The 26,672-nt window shown below is 44.4% G+C and overlaps 1 protein-coding gene across 4 annotated transcripts in view; it reads left to right on the forward strand.

Moving 5' to 3' along the window:
• Positions 1–26,672, forward strand: part of PRDM16 (PR/SET domain 16) — a 795,203-nt gene that overhangs the window by 384,517 nt on the left and 384,014 nt on the right. For all 4 annotated transcript variants that reach the window (XM_063943342.1, XM_063943343.1, XM_063943344.1 and 1 more), the window contains exon 3: positions 18,323–18,373. In XM_063943342.1, coding sequence (XP_063799412.1) covers positions 18,323–18,373 — 51 coding nt within the window. The remainder of the gene's footprint in view (positions 1–18,322; positions 18,374–26,672) is intronic.

Below are 26,672 nucleotides of genomic sequence, written 5' to 3' on the forward strand. Positions count from 1 at the left end.
AATACTGCACAGTACCATTCCTGTTCTCACAATCCATTCTCATACTCTGGCCTTTATGGCTTAATATTTTTTGAAAATGTAAATAAAGGACTTTATGACCAAGTTCAATAAATCTATGATGATTATACGCATCAACATTCTGTACCACACATGACATTCTGAGGGACCCAGCACCTACGTGCCCCTGGAAATTACTGTTTCCACATTCAGTTGCTTGCTGGGCATGGGAGGAGGTAACGCCACTGTGCATGTGCCACTCCCTCCTACCGCTACAATTGCTCCGATGCAAGAGCAGTGTTATGTGGGAGCGGAACGCAGAAGGCAGAAAGGCACAGGCTTACCTGAAATACGTATGTCACCCTCCTGCATCCTAACCACTTCCTAGTGAGCTAGGTGAGATCGACTGGGGTGTGATAACGTGATTCTTTATTAATTGATTATCTCCTGGCCCCTATTGCACAATGCAGAGAATCGCAACACTGCGCAGTAGGGTCCGGGACATGAGGAAGCAATTTGTATTGGGCTGACTCTGGTCACCAGCTGCATGCATACTTACTTCATCTGGGAGCTCAAATGTTGGAAAGAAGGACTTAGAGCTCCCCAGCAGTTCTTCCATAGCATTTGATACACTGATCCAAGTGAAAATAGATTCTGAGTCTGGAAACCGTGGTACTGACTGCGGCGGCAGTCTCTGCAGCTACAAGAATGAGGGAAATCTCCAAGTAAAGGGATTTTTCTTTACCCTTTTTAAATTAACATCATTTTGGTTGCTATCCAGCTCACCATCAATAGCAAGAGTAATCTCGTACTATCTCCCCCGCAGGCTTTAATCTGCGGCAGATCTTCATTTTCACCTTCCATCCACCTGACACACAATTAAACAATGACTATGGTAATCACTTGGGAAGATAAAAGAGAAGGTGCTGTAACTTTATACATTGCCTCTCTGAAAAGCCCTTGCTATATTTTGTCGCTGACAACAATGCAAACTGCTGTAAGGATCTAACTTGGGAAAAGGGATGAATTGAGAGCTCCGACCACTGAATGGGACAGAGAGCAAGTTCTTTTCTTTCCTAAACACTACGACTTGCTCAGCATAAGCTGCCTGTGGAAAGAAAGGTCATAGGAAGGCTACCAAGCGAGTCACTATTCTTTCAGATCAATAAGAAACTCAAGACCTACTCATGAAGAGGGAGACTGCCCAGCTCGCTATAAAATTACTGCTCAGGCTTTCCATTCAGGAGACACTGCTCTCTCACAATGCTGGTGTAGATCTTGTAGTACACGGGAACTTTCCAAACCTATATTGTGTATTTATGGAAGATTTAAAGGGGAACTCTTACTTTCAAGCTCCTCCTACAGGCAGGACCCTTTGTGCTCATTGCCTTGGAACGGCATATATGCTTAGGTTTATACACTGTATCTACCCAGCACATATATTTTGTCTTAGGACCATGGAAGTTTGCCCCGAAGAATAGCTTTCCCCTAAGGAGGACTCTTCTAGAGCCAGTGACAGAACTACTGCCACTGCATACAGTAACTCCCAGCTTTCTTATTGGTGAGGTGACACAAGTGTGAGTGAGGGCACATATATAGGTATGGCCAACATACTGGACCCCACATACACAATTCCCTCCCTACTAAAAAGACCCTTAATATATGCATACTTTCTGTCTAGATCAGAACAAACATTTGTCCTAATCGAAGCAGGGCCCTCAAATATGGCCTGTCGCATCTAAAATTGGACAGTTGTGGTTTGGCTACTGCAGGACCCTGAGGAAGATAGAGGTGGTCAGTTAAGTTGAAATCACTAATAAATGAACATGGCATACGCCGTTTCACCTCAGCCCGCCCAGGCTCTATCCCTCCCCACTTTACATGCCCGTTCCCAGCACAGTGGTCCTCATCTCTTCTCCTCTCACTGCTATAAAAGCCATTTGGGGGGACATGTGCACCAGCTCCCACTGGGCATGTCAGAGATGGTACAGCCCATTTATTATTATTATTATTATTATTATTATTATTATTATTATTATGATTCATGGCAGATTCAAATTGCAGGCTGTAAGTTTCAGGAGTGAGTTTCAGCCAATCAATTGGTGTTATATAAGTAGAACTGTTGCAATATAGTTTGGTTCTTGTGCTGCCCATCTTTCTCCTCCTCTACTGTGTTGTCCACCCCCTCTCTTTCCCCCCATTTCCAATATTACCTGGTTCTTTTCATTGCTGCCTGCACTCTGAGCGACACCAGCAGTCCAGCACAGGTCATTCACTTTCCTTGCAACCCACAGGACAACTATGGACCCTCCAGCAGCAGCTAAACCCCCCTCCCCACTACTCTGCCCTGCTCTTCCCACTTACACTCTGATTTCCTCTATATAAACAAGTTCAAATGGACACTTGGCTGACCAAGTTATATGTTCTTCCCTCTTTACATGGCAGTATGCCGGGCAAAAATGTCTATGATGATGGTATTTTATATAATGGTAATATACACAAGAGATGTAAACATATGGATGGACTTTTATGAATAATATCTGCATAAGCAGCGAGTCAAGATTCCATCACGTTGATGTTCATTAGGAAAACCTTTTGTATTCTAAACAATATCACAGTCTCTTTTACAAATTAATTATTAGGATATTTAAAATTGTCTGTGATCTCTTAGACCTGTGTATAAGCAGTCTCGTGCATTTATATGGGTGTGGATCATAGGGTCGACCACACTTAGGTCAACAGTCATTAGGTCGACCACTATTGGTCGACAGTGACTAAGTCGACACCTGAAATAGGTCGACACAGTCATTAGGTCAACATGAACATGGAAACATTAACATTAGGTTGACATGGAAAAAAGTCAACATGAGGTTTTTAAAAAAAATTTGGTGTCGTTTTCTTCGTAAATTGACGGGGAACCCCAGTTAGTGCACCGTGTCCCCTCGCATGGCTGGCTTTGCTCACCATGCTTTGGGCAAGGTGCCTCGCTCCGCAACCGCTGCGCTCGGCACAGGTTACTATTCCCAATCGTAGTCCACGTGGATCGCAAAGTATGAACAAGTTAAAAAAAATAACGAAAATGTGAAAAACTCATGTCGACCTTTTCCCATGTCGATCTAGTACATATCAACCTAGTGACCATGTCGACCTATAGTCCATGTCGACCAATAGTGGTCGACCTAATGCCTGTCGGGGTAGTCTTCTGGTTGCCGGCGGCCGGCCTCCCGGCGACCACCATACCGGCGCCGGAATCCCGACATCTTTTCTCCGTCTTGGGAGTCCACGACCCCCCCAGGAGGGAGAATAGATAGTGCGCCAGCGTGCCCGCAGCGTGGCGAGCACAGCGAGCCCGCAAGGAGCTCATTTGCGCTCTCCCAGCTGTCGGTATGCCGGCGGTTGGGACTCCGGCGCCAGTATGCTGGTCGCCGGGACTCCAACCGCCGGCAAACCATGCTACACCCGCCTGTCAACCTAAGTTTGGTTGACCTAGAGACCGGATAACCATTTATATAACCACAGTACTCTACGGTGACTTCTAATACCCAGTATAATTTACAGTAGGCCTATCATGTATATGATGACAACCTCACACTTTCTGTCCTGCATTATGCTCTCAGCGTTTAGCCTGTGGTATACAGTACATACCGCCAGAAAATGTGTAAAATAAAGCTTATTTGTAAATCCTGCACATTTCCCCTTTAAGTGTTTAATGCATTTACCAGCCAATCTCTGTAAGAGATTTCATTCAAGTGCAGGATTAATATTTACCGAAGGAGGAGGCCGGGTCATCTATATTGGCAGCAGTATGCATTGTTCCGTCCTTTCTTCTTGTGATGCAGGGACGAGGGTTTATCATGTGATTAACAGATTATGAGCTGAAAGGAAAGATTTAGCTAAAAAGAAACTCATGTCTTACAGAGCACACACCATACACACCTGACTATGACGTTCGTTACAACTCTCACACATATACAGTCTATACATATATCAGTAGAAAAAACCAATCTGTGCGCAACAGGATCACAATTAAATATAAATTGTTTTATTAATAATCCAATATTGGATAGAAATAAGAAAAATAAAATATAATCTTTAGGAGTGACCACACAATTATAATAATATAACAATTATCACAAATAAATTTTAAACCATCTATAACTCATAAGGTAAAACCCGCAAATATATCAGTCTATAAAATATAATCTTTAGGAGTGACCACACAATTATAATAATATAACAATTATCACAAATACATTTTAAACCATCTATAACTCATAAGGTAAAACCCGCAAATATATATCAGTCTCTCTGAGATATAACTAATCTGAACTGGTGTTGGTACAATAGTTCAGAATATATTCCCCAAATAGTAATCTCAATGCAGTGCACTGATTAATTAATTATGGAATGTCCACATACTAGGCTGGCCAGCCTGTATTTAAATGAGATGCATATTAATTCACCAAAAATTCATCCAAAGAAGTCAGTTAAGTAGCGTGGGTATATAGCGAGTGTCCCATCCAGCCGAGCGATATTTATCCTCCCCGTGCCTCTGATGAAACGACCGGGGCTAATGGTCGAGAAACGCGTTAGGTGACGGCTTTGGAGTGACCCCTTCATTTGGATCATCTACTACTGCCCTATTGCTGGGTAATAATCATAACATTTAACCCGCTGCAAGGGACTCCGTATATTTCTGTACATTTGATTCCGGCTCTAAAGGACTACCCATTCACCGCGCTGCCTGGGTGCTATCCAGATAGCGCGGTGAATGCCGTTACGTGGAGTACAGACAGCGGAGGTCTCGGGTTATCCCAGCAAGCTAACCAGTGCGGGTGTCGGCGAGAGGCAGCACGAGACGGTTGCCTGATATCATTATCCCCAGCAAACAGCTTTTTACACCAGCGGCATGGGGAGGATAAATACCGCTCGGCTGGAAGGGACACTCGCTATATACCCACGCTACTTAACTGGTCGGTGTGTAAGCGGTCCAACTGCACGGTGACCTTTTCTTCATTACTCTAATTCCAGTATTGTGTCACAGACACTTTACATACAAATTAACTGACTCCTTTGGATTAATTTTTGGTGAATTAATATGCATCTCATTTAAATACAGGCTAGCCAGCCTATGTGGACATTCCATAATTAATTAATTAATCAGTGCACTGAATTGAGATTACTATTTGGGGAATATATTCTGAATTATTGTACCAACACCAGTTCAGATTAGTTATATCTCAGAGAGACTGTGATATATTTGCGGGTTTTACCTTATGAGTTATAGATGGTTTAAAATGTATTTGTGATAATTGTTATATTATTATAATTGTGTGGTCACTCCTAAAGATTATATTTTATTTTTCTTATTTCTATCCAATATTGGATTATTAATCAATCAATTTATATTTAATTGTGATCCTGTTGCGCACAGATTGGTTTTTTCTACTTATTTCGTTTTTTGGGGGTTAGCAACCTTCCCCCTTTTTGCCAAATTGTGCAGCATTAGGAAGTTCCCATAGTGTTGAAGGCTACGGGCGCCCGTTTATCTTGGTTTATACATATATCATGCACATACTGTAGAGGAGCTGTAAAAAGGGCAATACGGGATACAATACAAAACTTTCTATTCGTTGCTTTAATTACTGGCCTATATAAACTACACATGTTCTCGGACTTATAGGTGTCATGCCGTATCTTACCGCAATTTAATGAGCAACAGAAACTCATTAAACGCGTCTGTAATAATAGAGACACATTGGCAACTAAATTGGGATATTCATGGTAACAGGGTATTTAAAAAATGTGCACTGAAACATATGAGCGGGTTATTTTATTCAGAAACCCTTACCTCCATGCAGGGCAGCCACACGGGGGGGACTGTGGGGGCTGGTGTCCCGGGTCCTTACAGAGAGGGGGGCCCACCCCTGGCTCCTACCGCCAATACCTGTAGAGCTGCAACAGTCTGTGAATCAACAGAAGGCTGATGCGCAGGGAGGACTTCTTCTTAAAACAAGCCTTATCTGCGCATCAGCTCTCTGTAAATCATTACTGCAGGTCCGCAATACTCCACCTATATGTACCGTCACAATATATGACATCATATAGGGGTGGAGCAGTGCGGAAGAATCTTTTTTTTGGAGGGAGGGAGGGGCCCTGTCTATTTTGTCAGTCCTGGGCCCCACAATTTCTGATGGCAGCCCTGCCTCTATGTATAACAGCAGCTGTGCATCTTACTTGGCAAAGATACAACAAAATAACAGCCTGAAACGAGGAATTGTTTTAGAACAACAAATGTTTAAAGAGCCTATAAACTATGACTATGTATTACAGATAGAGCGGTGAGGTGAGGCAGAGCCTTTCCTGTCATATTAACGTTTGTGTCAGAGTTTTGACTGTGTAAAGTATATGAAAAATACAAAGAATATGTTAGAAATATCTCCTTTGCATTATTATAATCATTTTTATAGCCAAAACTCTGGAGTAAAAGTCTCTGATTAAAACTCGCCAAATTTCCAGGAGTTTATACTGCTGCAACTGTGTATAATGCCCAGATGTACGCTTTGCAGGGTCGGACTGGCCCACAGGGGAACAGGGGAAACCACCGGTGGGCCCTACTGCCTTTGGGCCCTCCTCCTCCTCTAGGGATCAAGTTCCAGACTATCCTAGTGCACTGGATTAATGCATTATACATATATTACATTATACTTCACAATAATTTGGTTTATTATATATTTACCAAGGGGCACAGAACATGTAATTGTTAGTCAAACCTCTGTGGTGGCTGGCCATGCCCCCACTGGAACCTGGCTACACCTTTAAGCATGGGCCCCTACAGCAGCATTCTCCTGGTGGGCCCTTCATGCCCCAGTCCGACACTGACCCTTTGGATATATAATGCATGTAAATCTGGCTCTCGGGCTAACCAGTGCCTCCTGAGCCATTTAGCTGACCACACGTCCCTGATTATTATCAGCCTAGGAGGGTGTTATATGATTTATAAGCCTATCCTGCATTGTTGTAGGGCATCAGTTAGTGCTTGTTTTGTAAAGGTCTTTAATGGCCTCATTCAGATGAGGATGGAGGAGCTATTGCTGCTGCTTGCATGTAAGGAGCAGCAATAACTCTAATATGGTAATACAGCAGTGGCGTCACGCCTCCTGCTACATTACTGATCCAAACTGAGTACAAGGATGCATCATCAGATCATCTGCGACACCATCAGCCGGCTGCGTGACCCCTGGAGCTGCTAAGAGGCCAGAAAATCTCCATCTACGGATGGAGATCCTGCCTCGTCCCTCCCCCTCAATGGCAGTGACACGCCTACATTCCTGTCGCTGCCCCCTCTCCAACCCCAAATGACATCAGACTGTCAATCTCTGGTGGTCTGATGCCGCTTGTGTCCGTCGTTGCAGACCCTATACTGCACATGTGCAGCACAGGTCCCATGCATGCGCAAAGTACCGAAGCTCAGTACTCGAGACCTGAATAAAGCCCAATGTCACATAGCAGAGTGCAAGATATAGTTCTTTCTTATCACCTTTGGAAGCTCTGCAAACCCCATACAGTATTGTTCAATAGGTTTATAAAACGGAACTGTCGATATCTATCAAGATTTTCAATTTAAAATTCAGGACCAGATAGACTACACCCCAGTCCACTTTAATTAGGCCCATATCCACCAAAACCGCACCCATTTACAATGAAACCACACCTCTTTCCTGGCATGGCACAGAACTATTTGCTGACGATAATGTGGACTGGCCTGTTAAAATTAGAACTGTTGGAAGCTGTGTGCATGTATTTGATAAATGTTTCCCAGGGGTATAATATTGAATAACTTAACATCTGGGCCCCTAGGCTTTCAGGTATTTCAGGCCCCCTCTGGCACATCTATGTTTCGCCCCACTACAGCTGACATTTGGGAAGCAGAGCTTATGTCACCATTTACACTTTCAGTATTCACACGGAGTTGAAATAAAGTTTTCTGACAGTGCAATTGTTCTTCCTTGTCTTTTCTCTTATGAAATAGAGTTGGTGCACTATTGGTCCACTGTCTCCCCCCCCCCCCCCCCCCATTGTCTCAAAACAAACCCCAGCTAACCACGACTGTGCCTTGCTGCGTCGCAGAGTGCAAAGTGCCTTTACCCATTGGAGCTCTAGGGCGCTGGTAACAGTGCCTCAGCAAAAGTAATTGATGGCACCCTGGTTTCTGCGGAGCCCCTAGGCTTCAGCCTAGTAAGCCTTATAGATAATACAGCCCTGCAAGTCTGATTAATTTACTGAATCTTTTGCATATATATTTGTGAACATTGTTTTGGTTTTCTTATGCCGAGCTTACATTATGCAATTATTGTCCCAATCTGCAGATTATCAGTGGTGCGGTCGATAATTGCAAAGTGTATGGCCATGATCGATCAGTGATGACCGTATGGTTGGAATTGATATATCTTCCAACATGCTCAACTGATACAATCATTGGTCAGACGCATCTGGCAGTGTATTCAATTAAGTGCGAGTGTGGTCCCGCCAGCCAAAATCATGGTAAATTCCCATAGTGAATAACTTTTGCAATTCAATTCCAAACTCACATTCCTATTTTTCAGGATACATTTTCCTGTTTTTGTTCAAACCCCCTGAACAGGTGAAAAGGTAGGGAAAATCTTTATTTTGATGACTATGACTAATTAGGCATTTGGACGTTTTCAGTTATTTATTATCAGTTTCTTATATAGCTTAATTGAGCCAACAATTACTTTACAAGTCATTTTTAATGTTGAATAACATTAAATTGCCTCAAAGTAGTCCAAAATTAACTTTTTCGTTTGTTCATACACCCCAAATGTAATTATTTATTTCAATTAAAAATAAATGCTTTTGTATAATTTTTTTTAAAGATTTTTTATTAAAAAATAAAAGTGGGCTCAAATTACCCCCAAATCACTTATTTATCTTTTTTTTTTTTTTTTGCATTTTTTTTGGTTAAATTTCTTAGCAATTAAATGAAATTCGTAAGCTTTTACATTATTTTAATTATTAAAAATGCACAAATCTGCCATTTGACACCTTTTACAATGTAGAGTGCTAACACCCCTTTTCCACCCACTAACAGTCTTCTCTATATGATTCGGTTATCGAAGTTGACACTTTTGGGGGGGTCTAGGAAGGTCTCCCCACTTTTTCATGCTATTTTCCCAGTTTACTATTTGCACATAATTTACAAGAGTAGTGTGACTTGTCATTTCTAATTGAACTGTGCGCTTCCCGGGTGCGCGCATTAAGGCAAAGTCTACGAATTTATAGGTGGTGGCAAGTTTAACGCCTTTTGCAAATTCGCACCTAATTGAATACCACCCTTTATCTCACAGTGTATGCCAGACCTAATTCTATCATTTATACCCTTTTCAGATAGAAATCCCAGCAATTACCTGGCACTTCTGCCGGGTCGTTTTGCCGGTCTCTGTCTGACCTCCCCCCTTCACACAGAGAAGCACATTACCGGGTCAAGAATTTAGACCTGGTAAAACGGGTATTTCATCTGTGTGAAAGGGTCAACCCAGGTCGAAATTTCTGGGTCTCCAACCTTGGTAAATTCCTGGGTTGAAGTCCCGGGAATCTCAACCCGGGTTGACACATTCACACAGAAAAAGGACCTGTGTTTTCATGAAATTATCGGGTAGAACTGCTTCATACGTTTTTCCAGTAAATATGTCCTCCATGTAACCAAGCAACCGTTCCAGAGGATATCAACAAACACACAAACTTCCGCCGCACAAGACCAACGCAAGCGCATTAGGACACGCCGGATACCGGATGTGGGGCGGATATGATGTCATACAGAGCCCGGACCGGAAGTCCGCGGCTCTGAGCGTCTCTTATGTTTTAAAACATTTCCTTCAGCATTTCTCACTCGTTTCCTCTTCTCCTAAGCTCTGACCATTATCTAAAAGCACATGCTATGTAATATACAGGTTTTAGACAATATCAGAACAATTATGTTAATTAATTACAGGAAGTGATGCGTACATCACTTCCTTTTAATCTGGGTATATAAGTATGATCTGTCTCTGGTTTCAAATCACCCCTTGATGAAGTCCAGATAGGATGAAACGCGTTGGGTGCTTCTCTTTGGTCTAACCTCATCAATAAGTTAAGCTATTTGATTCCTCTTTTTTATCCTTATGAATGCCTTATATTCTTTTATGGCTTTTAGAAACTTTTTTTAGTATATATTTTTTTATCCGATATACTAAAGTGATACTCCAAAGGTTTTTAAGTTCTATGATACTATGCACTGTTTTAATTTTTAAATTTTTTATTTTTTAACTTTGTACTTTTTGGGTCATATATATATCCTTTTATATGAGCTTGTGTGATTTTACAACCATTTTTGTGTAGTGCGTTTCATTGCAATAAATTTGTACACTCTTTTTATAATACCATTCTGCTTTTAAGTATCATTTGGCACCGTTGGTCGCTCTTTACCACCTCATCCTTTGTCCACACTGCTTCATACGGTAATTTAATTTTCTTTGTGAAAGGGGTATTAGTTTTGTGTAACTTATATGGGACAAATTGCCTGCGTATACAGAAAGTGTACTTTCTTAAAATCAATTTTTTATATATATATATATATATATATATTTTATTTTATTTTTAATGTTGTAAGATGATAAATTCCCTTGACATGCAACTGTTGGGAGACCATTAATATCACATCATCCAGAACTTGCTTGTTCTAAGCATTGTGGTAAAGAGGGGAGGGACTATTAAACAAAGCTGGAATTTGCGCATATTCTAGATTTTAACTTAAAACACATGAAGCTCACAAACAATGTATACGTTTAGAAGTGTTTAGAAATGTGTGTTAACATCATATAAACAGTGTAAAAGCTTTCTTAGTGGATTGGAAATAAAGAAAAAGGAGTCAAGTTTATTTTTTTTCGCTTGCGTCCTAAAAAAGTGATGCTACGCTAAGTGCACATCAAACCGCATTATCTGTCAGCTCCTTTTCTCATTGACAGTTTATCTAGACGGGTAATGAAATGGGATAAGATTACCCATTTAAATGGAGCGGTTGTGATCTGTCTCTCTAATATAATCAAATTCAGCTTCCACTACAGCTGAAGAATGCTAACTTATAAACTGTTTTACTATGTGAGTCACATGGAATTACTGTCATACCGTCTCTGGACTGCTCAGTCGCCCACCCTGCAACATAATAAGGGTACGATTCCTTTAGTACGTTCCTAACAGACATCCTTACACAAATAGATCTGGTTAGCAACCGAAGAACAAACTTGTTCCGTGGCATATTCGCCTCATTACGCATTTGGCCAGAGAACTTTGTATTTCTCCAATAGAATGCAACTTTGTTACGGCATATTCAATTAGCCGCGGCTTTGCCCTGTGAATAATTACTGCACCGGCCGGATCCAGGGATTCATCCAAAGGTGTGTGTACTTTTTTTTTTGCAGCTTCAGGAGCCACGATTAAAAGTCCACAAGAAAAAGGCTCATTCGGGGGTTCACGTGTGGGAATAGCCATTTATTCCGCAGTTCAGGAATAGTTTCTGCATGGTACTCCCCAATTTTAGGAGCGGGGAATAAGCTATTTAATTGAATAGCCTTTACCCGCACTATGCGATAATTAGCCACTGGGTCGGCTCATTCATTTGATAGAGACATTGACAATTTTACTGGTCTTGAAAGTTTTTATATAAACATCATTGAGCGCCTTCCTGATATTATAAGAAAGTGTTTGGTGTTTTGGATCCTGTGCTAGCAAGACATCTGGAGAAGCTGCTGACATATATGAACCTTGTTATACAATGTTTAGTGACAATTGTTACAATTGTTTAGGGCGGGTGAAGAACATTTTTTGGTTGATGGATATATATTTATGTGGGTGTTCAGATACAGTCCGTAGACAGATAACCCAGACTCAGGAACATGGCCACATAGTCACTAATATAATGCTGTAATACTAGTTTCCAGCACCCGATATTGGACAAGCATTCTTCCTAGAGCTACAGCAGATACAAACCAACATGCTGAAGTTTCCTCAAGGTGAATTACTCAGCCCATGTGATGAGCGGAAACACTAACGCTGATGAGGATAAATAAATTTATTTAAAGTAGTAGATATTGAATTTTGTTATAGGACATTAAAATATATTGATCACATTTGTATGCAATGGTTAAATCAATATAACCATTAAAGGGATTGGAAATAATGAACACTCTCATCTACGTTTAAGATGAGGGTCAAATCATAGATACAGACTGTGTGATGTTACATTGGATTTACATTTCTTAGAATTATTACACATTTCGCACAACAACAAAATAAGGTAATCTGCTATTTTACTGGGGCGGGTGTGATTTTATTATGGAGAGTCTCCAATTGTAGAGAGTTATTATGCTGGAGCAAATGCTGTATCAGGATAATACAGCACGGATTGGACTGTAATAGCCTGCACTGTGTAGTCAGCGGCAAGATTGCTGTGTTGTAGTTGCGAGATACTGTATAAAGCCAGGTTGGTTCTGCCCATATCTCACAGGCTACTACATTACACATGGGTGTGATATAGAAGTTCAGCAATATGAAGGTCAACAGTCAATAGGTCCACCCCAAATGGTTGACATGAATTAGTTCGGCAGGTACAAGAATTTGACCGACACCAAAGTCGACAGGTACAAAAGCTAGTCACAGTCAAAAGGTCGACATGATGATGGACGACATACGGTTGTTGTTGTTTTTTGGTGGGGGGTAAATATTGTATATTTTATGTTCTGCGACCACCATCAGTACAAACGTAGACCCTTGAGGGCTCACTACACTCTCCATGCTTCCCTAGCTGCAGGTTACTAGTTACAATCAATGGGCCTAATTCAGAACTGATCGCTGCTGTGCGTTTTCGAACAGCGGGCGATCAGGTCTGAACGGCGCATGCGCCAGCGCCAGAGTGCGCCGGTGCATGCCAGAGATGCTATGAGCATCTGAGCCCAGCGATTGCCTCTGCCTGATTGATAGGCAGAGGCGTTCGCTGGGTGGGCCGGCGGCGTTGGGCCACCGTTTTGTGGGCGCTGTCTGGGCAATGCAGGCATGCCTGAACTGCGCGGGGTGCGGGCCACGGCAGCTGCGTGACATCACACACAGCCGCTGCGACCCGGAAAGCGATGGGTAGCTCAGAGCCGGATTAAGACCATGGGGGGCCCGGGGCACTTAAGAGAGTGGGGCCCCTAATAGAGAAGGCAGAAAATAAATATATATATATATATATATATATATATATAAGCATAGGGCCGGCACTCCTCGGTTAATTGGTTACTGCGCTGGTGCCTTCACATGTACAGCAGTACATACATATAATTCTCACCGTGCGGCACTCAGCTTGTATGAAAAAGACACACTGGAAACCAGTAGCGTTAAACAACGTTTCAGTGCCTAAGCACTATCGTCAGGTTTATAAAAGAATGACACATAAATTACATACCTTTATACACAATCACCCGTGCAGTCTACCACGCCGGGAGTCCTCACGGACCCTCCTCCTTTCCGGCAGCGGCTGATGACATCATCAAGAAGTGCACCCATCACCAAGGTTACAAATAAACATGCAGCGATTCTACAGATATAACAATACATATAAGACAGATTGTCAATCAGATTGCCCCAATTGAACTGCGATCCAACCTGTAAGGCTAAGAAAAGCATTCAAAAGCAATTATAACTCAAATATTCATTTAATCCCCGCGGGGATAATACATCCAGTCGATGTATCCATTGAACCTCTCTCTGTATTAGTAATCGATTACGATCACCTCCTCTCACCGGTTTTTCTACCCAATCTATCATCCGATACCTAATGCTGGCTACACTATGCTTAAACTCCGCAAAGTGACGGGCAACTGGTTGATCCGATTTTTTGTCGCTACTCAATGCCGCTCTGATTGCTGATCTGTGCATTGACATGCGATCCTTAAATCTTCCCTGGGTTTTGCCTATATAGCTTAATCCACAGGGACAGATTATTTGGTATACAACATAGCACGTATTACATGTTAGATGATGTCGGATTAAAAACTTTTTTCCTGTGTGTGGATGGAAAAAGGCATCGCCTGCAATTAAAAAACTACAGGTGGTGCATCCACATTTGAAACAACCCAACTTTTTCTTAGACAAAAAATGCTGGGTACCAGTTGGTTCCTGGTTGCTAATATCTGTGCGTACCAAAAGATCCCTAAGATTTTTACCTCGTGTGAAACACGGCATAGGATTTACTTTTTGGAATGGCAATTGCTGATCTGTTTTAATTACATGCCAATGTTTCTTAATAGCGGCATTGATCTCACCTGATTGTGTGTCACTCAATATAACACAATCGCTGCATGTTTATTTGTAACCTTGGTGATGGGTGCACTTCTTGATGATGTCATCAGCCGCTGCCGGAAAGGAGGAGGGTCCGTGAGGACTCCCGGCGTGGTAGACTGCACGGGTGATTGTGTATAAAGGTATGTAATTTATGTGTCATTCTTTTATAAACCTGACGATAGTGCTTAGGCACTGAAACGTTGTTTAACGCTACTGGTTTCCAGTGTGTCTTTTTCATACAAGCTGAGTGCCGCACGGTGAGAATTATATATATATATATATATATATATATACACACACATATACACATATATATATATATATATATATATTTGCCTCCCCAAGCAGCACACCCCCTGCCACACCGCAGATCGGATCTCTCTTCCGATCTGATCTGCGGTGCTGTGCTCCCCGGATCCCGTCCTCACTGCAGCAGCGGGCGCACAGACAGGACAGCTGAGCTGAGCGACGGCTCAGCTGTCCAATAAAGTATGAATGAAGCAGCCTGCCGCTCAGTCATTGGCTGGGCACGCAGGCTGTTTCATTGATACATTATTGGACAGCTGAGCCCCCCCCCATACCCCCCGTAATTGACACTAGCAAAGGTAGAAAAATGTGCATGCCGCAGGCGCGCGCCGGCAAAAAGGGTGTGTGGCTTTGTCGAAATGGGCGTGGCTTTGCGTGGAAGGCGTGGCATTGCAGGAAAAGACTACCTTATACCCCAGTTTTGCAACCTGCACGCCCATACGTTGGCCACCACAGGAAAGAAAAATAATCCTGATTCATGCCCCTTACATTATTTGTCATTTTTCCTCCTTATAGTAATGCCCAGTATACATTATTCCACATACTGCAATGGCCCTTAGACATTATTCCACACACAATAATGCACATGACACAATATGCACACACTGTAATGCCCCAGACACATTATGCCACACACCGTAATGCCTGTGACACATTATGACAGGAATCGCAATGCCCGTTATACATTATGCTACACACTGCAATGCCCCTGATACATTATAGCACATACAATGTCTGTGACACAGTATGACACACACCACAATGATCCTGAGACATTATACCACATACCACAATTCCCGTGATATAGTATACAACACACCGTAATGCCTGATACATTATGACACACACCGCAATGTCCGTGATACATTATGCCACACACCGTAATGCCCATTACACATTAAGTTCTACAGTAAGGCTTCTAATTACTTTTAAATTACCTGCTCGTTGCCAGGGGTTTCATGCTCTTGGTTCCATGTACGGTGCCAGGGGTTTTCATGCTCAGGGTGTCATGCTCGTTGCCAGGGGTTTCATGCACTGGGTGTCATGCTCGTTGCTAGGGGGTAGTGCTTGTTGCTAGGGCCATGCTCCCAGTGCCACATATGCCCCCAGTGCCAGATATTCCCCTACAGTGCCAGGTATATGCCCCTAGTGCCAGATATTCCCCCACAGTGCCAGGTACATGCCCCCAGTGCCACATATACCCCCCCCCCCCCAGTGCCACATATGCCCCCTCAGTGCCTGCTCCCCCCAGTGCCAAATATTCCCCCACAGTGCCAGGTATATGCCCCCAGTGCCAGATATTCCCCCACAGTGCCAGGTATATGCCTCCAGTGCCAGATCTTCCCCCACAGTGCCAGGTATATGCCCCCAGTGCCAGATCTGCCCCCCACAGTGCCAGGTATATGCCCCCAGTGCCAGATCTGCCCCCCACAGTGCCAGGTATATGCCCCCAGTGCCAGATCTGCCCCCCACAATGCCAGGTATATGCCCCCAGTGCCAGATCTGCCCCCCACAGTGCCAGGTATATGCCCCCAGTGCCAGATCTTTCCCTCACAGTGCCAGGTATATGCCCCCCAGTGCCAGATCTGCCCCCCACAGTGCCAGGTATATGCCCCCAGTGCTAGATCTTCCCCCCACAGTGCCAGGTATATGCCCCCAGTGCTAGATCTTCCCCCCCACAGTGCCAGGTATATGCCCCCAGTGCCAGATCTGCCCCCCACAGTGCCAGGTATATGCCCCCAGTGCCAGATCTTCCCCCCCACAGTGCCAGGTATATGTCCCCCAGTGCCAGATCTGCCCCCCACAGTGCCAGGTATATGCCCCCAGTGCCAGATCTGCCCCCCCACAGTGCCAGGTATATGCCCCAAGTGCCTGCTCCTCCCCCCCCCCCCATGTGTTGGAGGGACACGGAGCGCATCGCGCGTCTCTCCTGTGTCCCTCCTGGCTCTCCCCTGGCTGGTCTAATACAGGAAGTGCCGGTTCGTGAGCCAATCAGAGCTCACGAACGGCACTTCCTTAGACCGGCCGGGGGAGAGCCAGGGAGGGACACAGGAGAGACGCGCGATGCGCTCCGTGTCCTTCCAACACAGCAGGGAGTGAGAGGAGACCGCAGATTGACATGCGGACGCTCGTCCGCATGTCAATCTGTTCTAAGGGAGCCGGGGAGCACAGCACCGCAGATCGGATCGGAAGAGAGATCCGATCTGCGGTGTAGCAGGGGGCCCTTTTGGAAAGAGGGGCCCGGGGTACGTATCCCCCGGGCCCCCCCTTTAATCCGGCTCTGGGGTAGCTACCTGCCAGCGCGCAGGAGCTGCGCTAGTAGGGAGCTACTCTTCAGGTACAAAAGCATCGCCGCCGTGCGGTGGGGGGAGGGCCAGACATGTGGGGCGGACTAGCCCTGTGCTGGGTGTCCCCCCCGCATGTCAGGGATACTGATCGTAGCCGTGCAAAATTTTGCATAGCTACGATCAGGTCTGAATTAGGCCCAATGTCCACATGGCTAGTAAATTAAGCAAATGTTGGGAAAATATGTGAAACACCTAAAAAACATGCGTGGAACATATGTGTGTTGACTATTGTCACATCAACATTTTCAACCTGTCATCTTTAAGCATTGTTGACCTTTCATCTGTCGATCTTTTGTACCTGTTTATCTAATGCATATCGACCATATGCTGTCGACCTGTTGACTGTCTTCCTAGACATTGTAGATCTATCATCTGTATACTACTACGTATGGGCCATTGTCTATTGCAAACGACATTATGGGCCTGAATCTGAGTAGGATGCTGCTACGTCCGAGTCTGGGTTTTTTGCCGCAGTTGTGCCTGCAACTTTGTTTTTGCCACTACAAAGTCCTTCCCTGGTGTACCTCTGTGTGTCCAAATACCTTAGGACTGAGACAGCCACATACAGCATCTTTAGACGCTCAAAAACCGCTTGCGGCGTCTTAAGCCGCACCATAGAACAAAGCATCAGCCCTATGGCAGGTGCAGAGTATGTGTCTGAATATGGCCGCTCATGTAAATGATTCTGCGCCTCTGTACACAGCCACTATTAGTGTCGCACATGCAAAACTTCCATAATACGCCCATAAGAGGGACGATCTCATAGAATCCACTTTGCCACCTCCCAGTCATCATCAGGAATGTCCAATACATTTTCTGTATTGGACCGTGCGTCTCCCATGTGCCCTAATCGCAACTGCGACTCTAGATGCATGTGCAGATGAAAAAAATGGTTCCGCTGTGTCTGACTAATGTAGCATAGCAAATTGAAGGCTAATTTGGATATAACATATTGATTGCAATATATGTAGGGTTGATGCAGTTTTTTTCCTTTTTCCATCTAATCCGCGCCCCCCCCCCATCCTCCTTCCCCCACACATGCATGGCACTTGGTGTACGTATACAGTCGTGACTGTGAGGAACAGGCAGAGCCGGGGACTGCTGTGAGATTGGGCATCATTTTTATCTGTGGCGGCTTGTCCATCAGAGTGGTGGGAGCCATTAGCAGAGGTGTAGTACGCAGTTCTATGGTTCCCACTGCGTATGATGGAGACGGGATTATGTTACAAATTGTATTACAAATTATTTCGTTTGATAACTGTATTCCAATTAACAGTATTTTTTTTTCTCCTCAGCAAATTCTGCCTGATTCCGAAGTGACATCACAAGATGGCTGTCTAAGAAAGGTAGGGGGAAATTTTTGGGGGTTTTAGTTAATATATACTAAATAAACTGTATGCATATTGGAGCTACACATACATTGATGCACACATTTCAATACATTTTTCTTTCAGGAACCATGCAGTATCATTGCATTCTGGACAACCTAACCCTATGTCCATAGGTACATTCTCTCTAGAGTGCACTAGTTGTCTATATTAGGTGGCTGAGATTTTGTGTGCTGAACCAATATCCCACCCAGAGCTAGCAACATTAGTGAGGTAATTTAACATTATTAGGCAGCCATTTTCTGAGCTGACCCATTGTCCAAATGCAGCCTATAAATAATCTCTGAGACGCACCATAGTTCTATGGTGTCAGTCAGTTATAGTGGTCAGAAAATGGCAGAAGAATCACCAAATTAATGTTTTTGAGACCCCCAAAAAATGGCTGCTGCCACCACGTGCACTCAGTTGGTGCACTTTACAGTCTGTACCTCTGTAAGTAATGCTGCATAATAGTGTTGTTTTCTTGTTGAGAAAAAAGAATGGGGGTAATTCCGAGTTAATCGCAGTAGCAAATTTGTTAGCAGTTGGGCAAAACCATGTGCACTGCAGGTGTGGCAGATATAACATTTGCAGAGAGATTTAGATTTGGGTGGGTTATTTTGTTTCTGTGCATGGTAAATACTGGCTGCTTTATTTTTACACTGCAATTTAGATTTCAGTTTGAACACACCCCACCCAAATCTTACTCTCTCTGCACATGTTATATCTGACCCCCCGCAGTGCACATGGATTTGCCCAACTGCTAATAAATTTGCTGCTGCGAACAACTCTAAATTAGGCCCACTGTCTCCATCTTTCCTGACATATGACTCTTAGTGGAAATTTTGGAAATTAATCTCACCCTCCAAAATACACAGGCAAAATAATATGAACTTTCTGGATGAGCCCCCAATATTCAGAAACGTACAGACCCAACTACCCTTTGTACACATTACACAGGCTCGGACTGCCATATGCTTAGTCAGGACATGAATGTAAATGGTTTAGAAGTGACATCATCTAGCAGACATGTGGTGCTAGAGAAGTGGGACTGTAATGTACTTACATTTGGATTCCAATAGTTAATCATTGTTGATTAAATTAGTACAGATTGGTGTCTCCCAATGTGTGCATGATGTTGTTTATTTCATAATAAAACGTTATGTAAACTATAGAAATGAATGGTAAATTCACTTTGAAATTTCAAATTGTGACATTTTATTCCCTTTAAATATTCTGTGAACTTTTTCTTACTTTATTTTATTTCTTTGCATATTAAACGGGTCTGTTATTAATGTATACGAGTTTTGCGCTGGTTCAGATAAAGGCAGCTCGCCAGTTTTTTTTTCTTCTCATGACTAAGAATAACGCTGCAAAGAGTTTTGATACAAAGAATGAACCTGTATTAGTGCATCAGGAAAACGTGTTGTGACCAACTAGTGACCTCTCAAAATCACCAATGTCTATGGGGGTGAACTTTTTACCTTTTCCGTTTCTATAACTCACTGTGTGCTGTCTGTGACTCGGTGGGATCTTTTTGTGTGATCGGACACATCGACAAGGTGGCAGTACAGCAGATTCCTATTATCGTGCAACTCAATTATTTAAGGCTTCCAAAGCATTGGGATTTATTCAGCCATTTAATTGCTATTGCATATGCATAATTGTTGCATTATGTAGACTGAGTTTAAAATTAAACAAGTCTAATTGAAAATAGAATTCAAGGCCAGATTTGGCAATATCCTAGTAGGACCTTAAAGGACAAATGTGGATGGCTGACACTACGTAACAGAATAGAAAGTTTATGCCTTAATGGTATCTGATTCTTGGGTTTGTTCTCTGATGTAAAAATGTGTCTTCTGGTAAAACCCGCATTGTATAATGGTGGCCCAGCTTTATGAGGTCATAAATTGATTTGGAGATGTGCTGGGCGTTTTAATAGTTTGGGTCAGTGAGGTCACAGCAGTAAGGTAAAGAGTTCAAGTACGTGTGGGGAGCAATTGTTATGCATCAGCTTAATGGAAGCAAATGTGGGGCTTTCTGTACTATCTAAAGTAAAATGTTGGACCCCACATACTGTAGGTACGTGTTCAGTAATCCAATAAACTAAAGTGTGTTAGAAATAACTAAAAGATTGAATGTGTTTCTTATATTAAACTTTCCATCTTCATGTCCTAATCCTTCTCTATATTCAAATTCGAGTTTTTAAAGCAGCCTGTTTACCTGCCGGGGCAGCTCTGAATGCCACAGAGCAGAGTTTTCCAAACGCCACCATTACACTACAGCTCAGGTTTTAGTATATCCGTGCTTGACCACAGGTGACTTAATTAGTACCTCAGTCAATTTGTTATAACCAGCTGGCCTCAAGCATGGATATCCTTAAAACCTAGGATTAAACTTACTAACTGCCAGTTTTGGTTCTATTTAAAAACCAATGGTTTGTTTGTGTCTAAAAAAAATCTTTATTTACCATCTTTCGTGTTGCAGTGTTAAATGAAAAGCAACAGCTATGCCAGTCTGTTTTGAGTTGGCAATTCTCCTGGCCGGCAGCCGAGACCCGCACCCCCTGGGGAAACACTCAAGTATCCCCCGCAGCGGGGGTGCCGATGATACGAGTCGCGTCATTGTGACGCCGCCCCCTACCCCACTATGTCGGTAATTGCGGCATAATGTAGTGAGGACGTGGCCATGATTACATGATCTCGTGGCCACACCCCTGCTCCTCCTCATTACGCCTCCCTTTGTCGTGCCACGCCCCCTGCTGAGCCGACCTGACTGCCTCCTACTGGAGGAGGCATCCAGAATGTCGGCAACTATGCATAGTTCATCGCTGCTGCTGCTGCTGCTTACTTGGAAGCAGCAGAGATGCACAGATATGCATCTGGTATAAGTAGACGCTTCCTCCATGCCTTTGTGATCCAGTGCTGCGTCCGAGGGCACAGCATTGAATAATTTACAACACCATAGCTGGCTGAGCGACCCATGGGGTCTTGCCAGCTAGTACCACAGCACCCTGTCCTTGGCTCTCCCACAAAACAGAAAAACTCTGTTTCAAGAAAAGGAGGCCATCGCCAAACCCTCCTGCCCCCAAACGCTGAGTGTCAATCACTTGATGTCTGCAGCCATTCTGCGTCTGCTGAAGCAGGCCCTAAACTGCACATGCGCAAAGTACCGAACATTGGTAATTTGCGACTACAGCAGCAGAAGCGTCGGGGCCTGAATCAGGCCCACTGTGCATACTGTACAAAGACCATTAAGGACAGAGGTGGTATTCCGAGTTGATCGCTAGCTGCATTCGTTCAAAAAACAGCACTTCTGCGCATGTGTATGCGGCGCAATGCGCACACGCAAAGTGCTATTACAACGAACGATGTAGTTTCACACAAGGTCTAGCAAAGCTTTTCAGTCGCACAGCTGGTCGCAGAGTGGTTGACATGAATTGAGCGTTTCTGGGTGTCATCTGACCGTTTTCAGGGAGTGTTCGAAAAAACGCAGGCGTGCCAGGAAAAAACGCAGGCGTGCCAGGAAAAACGCAGGCGTGGCTGGGCGAACGCAGGGCGTGTTTGTGACGTCACAACAGGAACTGAACAGTCTGAAGTCATCGTAAGCGCTGAGTAGGTATTGAGCTACTCTAAAACTGAACAAAAAAAACTTTGTAGCCGCTCTGCGATTCTTTCGTTCGCACTTCTGCTAACCTAAAATTCCCTCCCAGTGGGCGGCGGCATAGCGTTTGCACGGCTGCTAAAAACAGCTAGCGAGCGATCAACTCTGATTGACCACCAGAATTGTATGGGACTTATCACTACTTTAGAGAAAAATGATGATGTCCTACAGTGATTAAATACTTTATATATTCACACTTAGTAGCTTAGTAATAAGAACACAAACAAAAAAGTCCTTTTGTGCAGATTGCTACAGTACTTTATAGTTTTGAAACAACATTTGAAGTTGATAAATATTTTTTTCTTTCTGTTTTTGCAATATGTATGTTTTTAATCCATATTTTGTTAAACTAATGCCTTTAGAGGACACCTACTCTTATGGATGCATGCAAGTTGTCCTGGATAGTAATTGCCCACTGTCTTCTTAATTGCCTTTGAACCATACATGCCTACTCTCTAGGGATGTGAGTCTCACGCATTTCGTCAGTTCTTCTGGGCTCCTGAGAGAAGACCATCTTAATGGAATGGGCAGAGCTGGGTCATGCTGCTGCGACATTATGCACATTATCATGGTGCTGACCTGCGCTGCATGAAATCATAAATCCCATTTTGCAGAAGCAGGGCTCTGATTATGTGAAGCGCATCATCACAACCCCTGCTCTTGCTCCTAGGTCCAGAAAGTAGGCAGCTATGCTTTGTACATATCTCCTAATTGTCCAGATTTAGGCACCACCATCAGTACAGTCAGATAATTATCCACAGAACTCTGGAGGGTGCATGCTGCTCACCAGCTATCAGTGCATACAATGACACAGGAGCAGGGCCGGCTCCAGGAACGTTCGGCTTGAGAGGCCGCGCAGGGCGCTGGGTTTTTAAGGGCGGCTGTCATTTTCAAATTTGGTGTCGGCCGCCAGCCAATCAGAGCTCACCAACCAGCTCCTGATTGACTGCCAGATCGCGAGCTTTGATGGGCTCACGAACTGGCGCCATATTTGAGATGCCTGCGTGAGATGGGGAGATGGTACTTACTGAGGGGGAAGGAGAGGCACGTGCTGCACTCTCCTCCCCTCGGACACCAGCCCTGTCCGTGGAGCCCAGCGGCGGTGCTAGGGGAAGGGGAGCACAGCAGTGGAGGAGCCCGGCGGAAGTGATTGAAGAGGAGCCTAGCAGCGGAGGAGCCCAGCGTCAGTGATTGAAGAGGAGCCCAGCAGCGTAGGAGCCTGGCGGCGGTGATTGAAGAGGAGCCCAGCAGCGGAGGAGCCCGGCGGCAGTGATTGAAGAGGAGCCCAGCAGCGGAGGAGCCCAGCGGCAGTGATTGAAGAGGAGTCCAGCGGCAGTGATTGAAGAGGAGCCCAGCAGCGGAGGAGCCCAGCGTCCGTGATTGAAGAGGAGCCCAGCAGCGGAGGAGCCCGGCGGCGGTGATTGAAGAGGAGTCAAGCAGCGGAGGGGCCCGGCGGCGGTGATTGAAGAGGAGCCCAGCAGCAGAGGAGCCTGGCGGCGGTGATTGAAGAGGAGCCCAGCAGCAGAGGAGCCTGGCGGCGGTGATTGAAGAGGAGCCCAGCAGCAGAGGAGCCTGGCGGCGGTGATTTGAAGAGGAGCCCAGCAGCAGAGGAGCCTGGCGGCGGTGATTGAAGAGGAGCCCAGCAGTGGAGGAGCCCGGCTGCGGTGATTGAAGAGGAGCCCAGCAGCGTAGGAGCCCGGCGGCGGTGATTGAAGAGGAGTCAAGCAGCGGAGGAGCCTGGCCAGTTGCGATGCCACGGCCATTTTTCCAGGAGTGCGCGCCGAAGGAGCATGCATGGGGGGCGGGGGACACTTCGAAATTTTCTCGCTCGGGGTGCTAGGAGGCCTGGAGTATTTTTAAAGGGGATCACAAAGGTTATTTGAGGGCTTGGGTGGGATCTAGTATCTCCGTCTCACTAGACATACTCCAGGATATGTGACACACCCCATCTTATTGCAGCCACACCCACAACAAATGACTACGCCCTCTTTCAAAATTCAGTTTGCTGAAGCAGGTATGCTTTGTACATGTGTGGTATTGTCTAAGTCGACAGTCAATAGGTGGACATGCATGAAGTAAGCATGTACTAAAGTTCAACAGAGATTAAGGTCGACAGGGTCAAAATCAACGTATAAGCCAGAGTTTTGACTATATAAAGTATATGAAAAATACAGAGAATATATTAGAAATATCTTCTTTGCATTATTATAATAATTTTTGTAGTCAAAACTCTGAAGTAAAAGGTCTATGGCAGGTGAGGCAGTGCCCACCCCATCAGCATATCTCTGATCAAACCCTACCAAATTTCCAGCAATATATACTGCTGCACCTGTGTATAATGCCCACATGTATATACTGCTGCACCTGTGTTTAATGCCCACATGTATTTACTGCTGCACCTGTGTATAATAATGCCCACATGTATATACTGCTGCCCCTGTGTATAATGCCCACATGTATAAACTGCTGCACCTGTGTATAATGCCCACATGTATCTACTGCTGCCCCTGTGTATAATGCCCACATGTATATACTGCTGCACCTGTGTATAATGCCCTCATGTATATACTGCTGCACCTGTGTATAATTCCCACATGTATATACTGCTGCCCCTGTGTATAATGCCCACATGTATATACTGCTGCCCCTGTGTATAATGCCCAAATGTATTTACTGCTGTCCCTGTGTATAATGCCCACATGTATTTACTGCTGCCCCTGTGTATAATGCCCACATGTATCTACTGCTGCCCCTGTGTATAAAGCCCACATGTATATACTGCTGCACCTGTGTATAATGCCCACATGTATATACTGCTTACCCTGTGTATAATGCCCACATGTATTTACTGTTGCCCCTGTGTATAATGCCCACATGTATTTACTGCTGCCCCTGTGTAAAATGCCCACATGTATATACTGCTGCCCCTGTGTATAATGCCCACATGTATATACTGCTGCCCCTGTGTATAATGCCCACATTTATATACTGCTGTCCTGTGTATAATGCCCACATGTATAGACTGCTGCCCCTGTGTATAATGCCCACATGTATATACTGCTGTCCTGTGTATAATGCCCACATATATAGACTGCTGCCCCTGTGTATAATACCCACATGTATATACTGCTGCACCTGTGTATAATGCCCACATGTATATACTGCTGCACCTGTGTATAATGCACACATGTATAGACTGCTGCCCCTGTGTATATTGCCCACATGTATATACTGCTGCACCTGTGTATAATGCCCACATGTATATACTCCTGCACCTGTGTATAATGCCCACATGTATATACCGCTGCCCCTGTGTGTAATGCCCACATGTGTATAATGCCCACATGTATATACTGCTGCCCCTGTGTATAATGCCCACATGTATATACTGCTGCACCTGTGTATAATGCCCACATGTATATACTGCTGCCCCTGTGTATAATGCCCACATGTATATACTGCTGCATCTGTGTATAATGCCCACATGTATATACTCCTGCACGTGTGTATAATGCCCACATGTATATACCGCTGCCCCTGTGAATAATGCCCACATGTATATACTGCTGCCCCTGTGTATAATGCCCACATGTATATACTGCTGCCCCTCTGTATAATGCCCACATGTATATACTGCTGCCCCTGTGTATAATGCCCACATGTATATACTGCTGCACTTGTGTATAATGCCCACATGTATATGCTGCTGCCCCTGTGTATAATGCCCACATGTATCTACTGCTGCCCCTGTGTATAATGCCCACATGTATATACTGCTGCACCTGTGTATAATGCCCACATGTATATACTGCTGCCCCTGTGTATAATGCCCACATGTATATACTGCTGCACCTGTGTATAATGCCCACATGTATATACTCCTGCCCCTGTGTATAATGCCCACATGTATATACCACTGCCCCTGTGTGTAATGCCCACATGTATATACCGCTGCCCCTGTGTGTAATGCCCACATGTATATACTGCTGCACTTGTGTATAATGCCCACATGTATATACTGCTGCCCCTGTGTATAATGCCCACATGTATATACTGCTGCCCCTGTGTATAATGCCCACATGTATTTACTGTTGCCCCTGTGTATAATGCCCACATGTATTTACTGCTGCCCCTGTGTATAATGCCCACATGTATATACTGCTGCATCTGTGTATAATGCCCACATGTATATACTCCTGCACCTGTGTATAATGCCCACATGTATATACCGCTGCCCCTGTGAATAATGCCCACATGTATATACTGCTGCCCCTGTGTATAATGCCCACATGTATATACTGCTGCCCCTCTGTATAATGCCCACATGTATATACTGCTGCCCCTGTGTATAATACCCACATGTATATACTGCTGCACTTGTGTATAATGCCCACATGTATATGCTGCTGCCCCTGTGTATAATGCCCACATGTATCTACTGCTGCCCCTGTGTATAATGCCCACATGTATCTACTGCTGCCCCTGTGTATAATGCCCACATGTATATACTGCTGCACCTGTGTATAATGCCCACATGTATATACTGCTGCCCCTGTGTATAATGCCCACATGTATATACTGCTGCACCTGTGTATAATGCCCACATGTATATACT

Source organism: Pseudophryne corroboree, chromosome 10 (genome assembly GCF_028390025.1).
Source record: "Pseudophryne corroboree isolate aPseCor3 chromosome 10, aPseCor3.hap2, whole genome shotgun sequence".
NCBI classification, from domain to species: Eukaryota; Metazoa; Chordata; class Amphibia; order Anura; family Myobatrachidae; genus Pseudophryne; species Pseudophryne corroboree.